The sequence below is a fragment of the Saprolegnia parasitica genome (genome assembly GCF_000151545.1).
Source record: "Saprolegnia parasitica CBS 223.65 unplaced genomic scaffold supercont2.515, whole genome shotgun sequence".
NCBI classification, from domain to species: Eukaryota; Oomycota; class Saprolegniomycetes; order Saprolegniales; family Saprolegniaceae; genus Saprolegnia; species Saprolegnia parasitica.
The window spans coordinates 1-1,845 of NW_012156909.1; the positions used below are offsets into that span (position 1 = coordinate 1).

The 1,845-nt window shown below is 56.3% G+C and overlaps 1 protein-coding gene across 1 annotated transcript in view; it reads left to right on the top strand.

The window, feature by feature from the left end:
* Positions 1-27: 27 nt before the first annotated feature.
* SPRG_21885 (AGC/PKA protein kinase) overlaps positions 28-1,845 on the top strand; it is a gene marked incomplete at both ends in the record, with an annotated part of 3,992 nt that continues 2,174 nt past the window's right edge. The window contains 4 exons of the mRNA XM_012356589.1: positions 28-240; positions 290-1,018; positions 1,066-1,475; positions 1,528-1,839. Of these exons, the coding sequence (XP_012211979.1) occupies positions 28-240; positions 290-1,018; positions 1,066-1,475; positions 1,528-1,839 (1,664 nt within the window). The remainder of the gene's footprint in view (positions 241-289; positions 1,019-1,065; positions 1,476-1,527; positions 1,840-1,845) is intronic.

Below are 1,845 nucleotides of genomic sequence, written 5' to 3' on the forward strand. Positions count from 1 at the left end.
GTGACCGAAGAAGATCTCAACTACAAGATGAACGACCACGTGATTCTCAAATCCAAGCAAGAAATGGACAAGATCCAAGAGATCACGCAGACCAATTGGCTCTTCAAGCAGCTCACGGCGCAGCAGCGCAACGACGTCTACAAGGTCATGGTCAAGGTCACGGTCAACGAAAACGATGTGGTCATTCGCCAAGGCGACCCGGGCGACCGCTTCTATTGCGTCCAAAGCGGCGACTACCAAGTGCGATATATCCATTTAAAAAATGCCGATAGTAAAATGAAAAAACTAGGTGACGGTCAAGAACGAGACGTCCAACGGCGTGCGCGAAGACATTGTTCACGTGTACCGCGGCGACACGCATCCGTCGTTTGGCGAACTCGCGCTCATGCACAACGCACCGCGGTCGTCGTCGGTGATTGCGCTCACAAAAGGTGTCTTGTGGGCCATTGACTGCCGCGCGTTCCGACTCGTTTTCATGAAGTCGCCGACCAACGTCATCGTCCAGACGCTCAAGAAGGTGGACGTGCTCAAGTCGCTCACGACGACGCAGCTGGAGCGGCTCGCGACCAACTTGACCGAAATCACGTTTGAAGACGGCGATTACATCATCAACCAGGGCACAATTGGCAACACGTTCTTTGTCATCAAGGAAGGCGCGTGTCTCTGCACGGTGTGGGACGTCGCGCCCGGCACCACAGAGCGCACGAGCCGCGAAGTCCTTCGGCTGCGCCAGCACCAGTACTTTGGCGAGCGCGCGCTCCTCAACGACGCGCCCCGTGCCGCCAACGTCATTAGCGTCGGCCGCACGAAATTGCTCCAGATCGGGCGCCAGGCTTTCGAGGAGATTCTCGGGCCGCTCCAAAAGATCATTGACAACGACCGTGCGCAGCGCGAGGCCAAGCACAACTTTCAAATCGCCGTGAGCAACCTCCGCGAACACAGCCCCGAGGCGAGCTCGGTCAAGAACGACGTGGCGCGTGGTCAGCTCAGCTTCAAGTGCGTCGCACAGACAAGCGAGGTCTTTGATATCTTTTCTTACCTCTTTCAATTCATTGCATCAACTAGGTCGGCACCCTCACGACGTTTGAAACGACGAGCAAAGTCCGGCTCACGGTCCGCGTCGTCTCCAAGCGACAGACCAAGGCCAACAACAAGATCGAAGAGGTCATGCGCGAAGCCGCGATTCACAAGAGTATGAAGCGACCCATCTCGGTCGCGACGGTTCCCGTGTGCATGGGCACGTGGACCGACGCCAACGGCCTCTACATGGCGTTTAACTCCAACATGGTGTGCGACATTGCCGGGTTGATGCTCGACGCCGAAACCAAATTCTCGGAAGACGTCGTGCGGCAGTACGCGGCGCAGCTGCTCATTGGTCTCGAGACGCTGCATGATGTCGGGATTGTGTACCGCAACATGAACCCGGAAAACATCATGCTCGACGACAACGGCTACGTCCAGCTGCACGACTTTCGGTACTCCACGATATGGATTTGTCTTGTCCATATATAAAATACGTTGGATTAGGTATGCCAAGCAGATTGACGATCTGCGCACTTACACGCTGTGCGGCACGGCCGAGTACACGGCGCCCGAGATGGTGTCGGCGCAAGGCCATAGCTTTGGCGTCGACATTTGGGGCCTCGGCATCCTCATCTACGAGATGCTCTACGGCATCACACCGTTTGCGTGCGACGACTTGGAGAACGACAAGGATGTGGTGCTCGCTGTCTACTCGAAAATCTCACGCTACGACCGCAAGGACCTTGTCTTCCCAGGCACGGAAGATCGCTCGAAAGAGGTGACGGACCTCCTCTTTCAGATTCTCAACCAGAGCCCGTACGA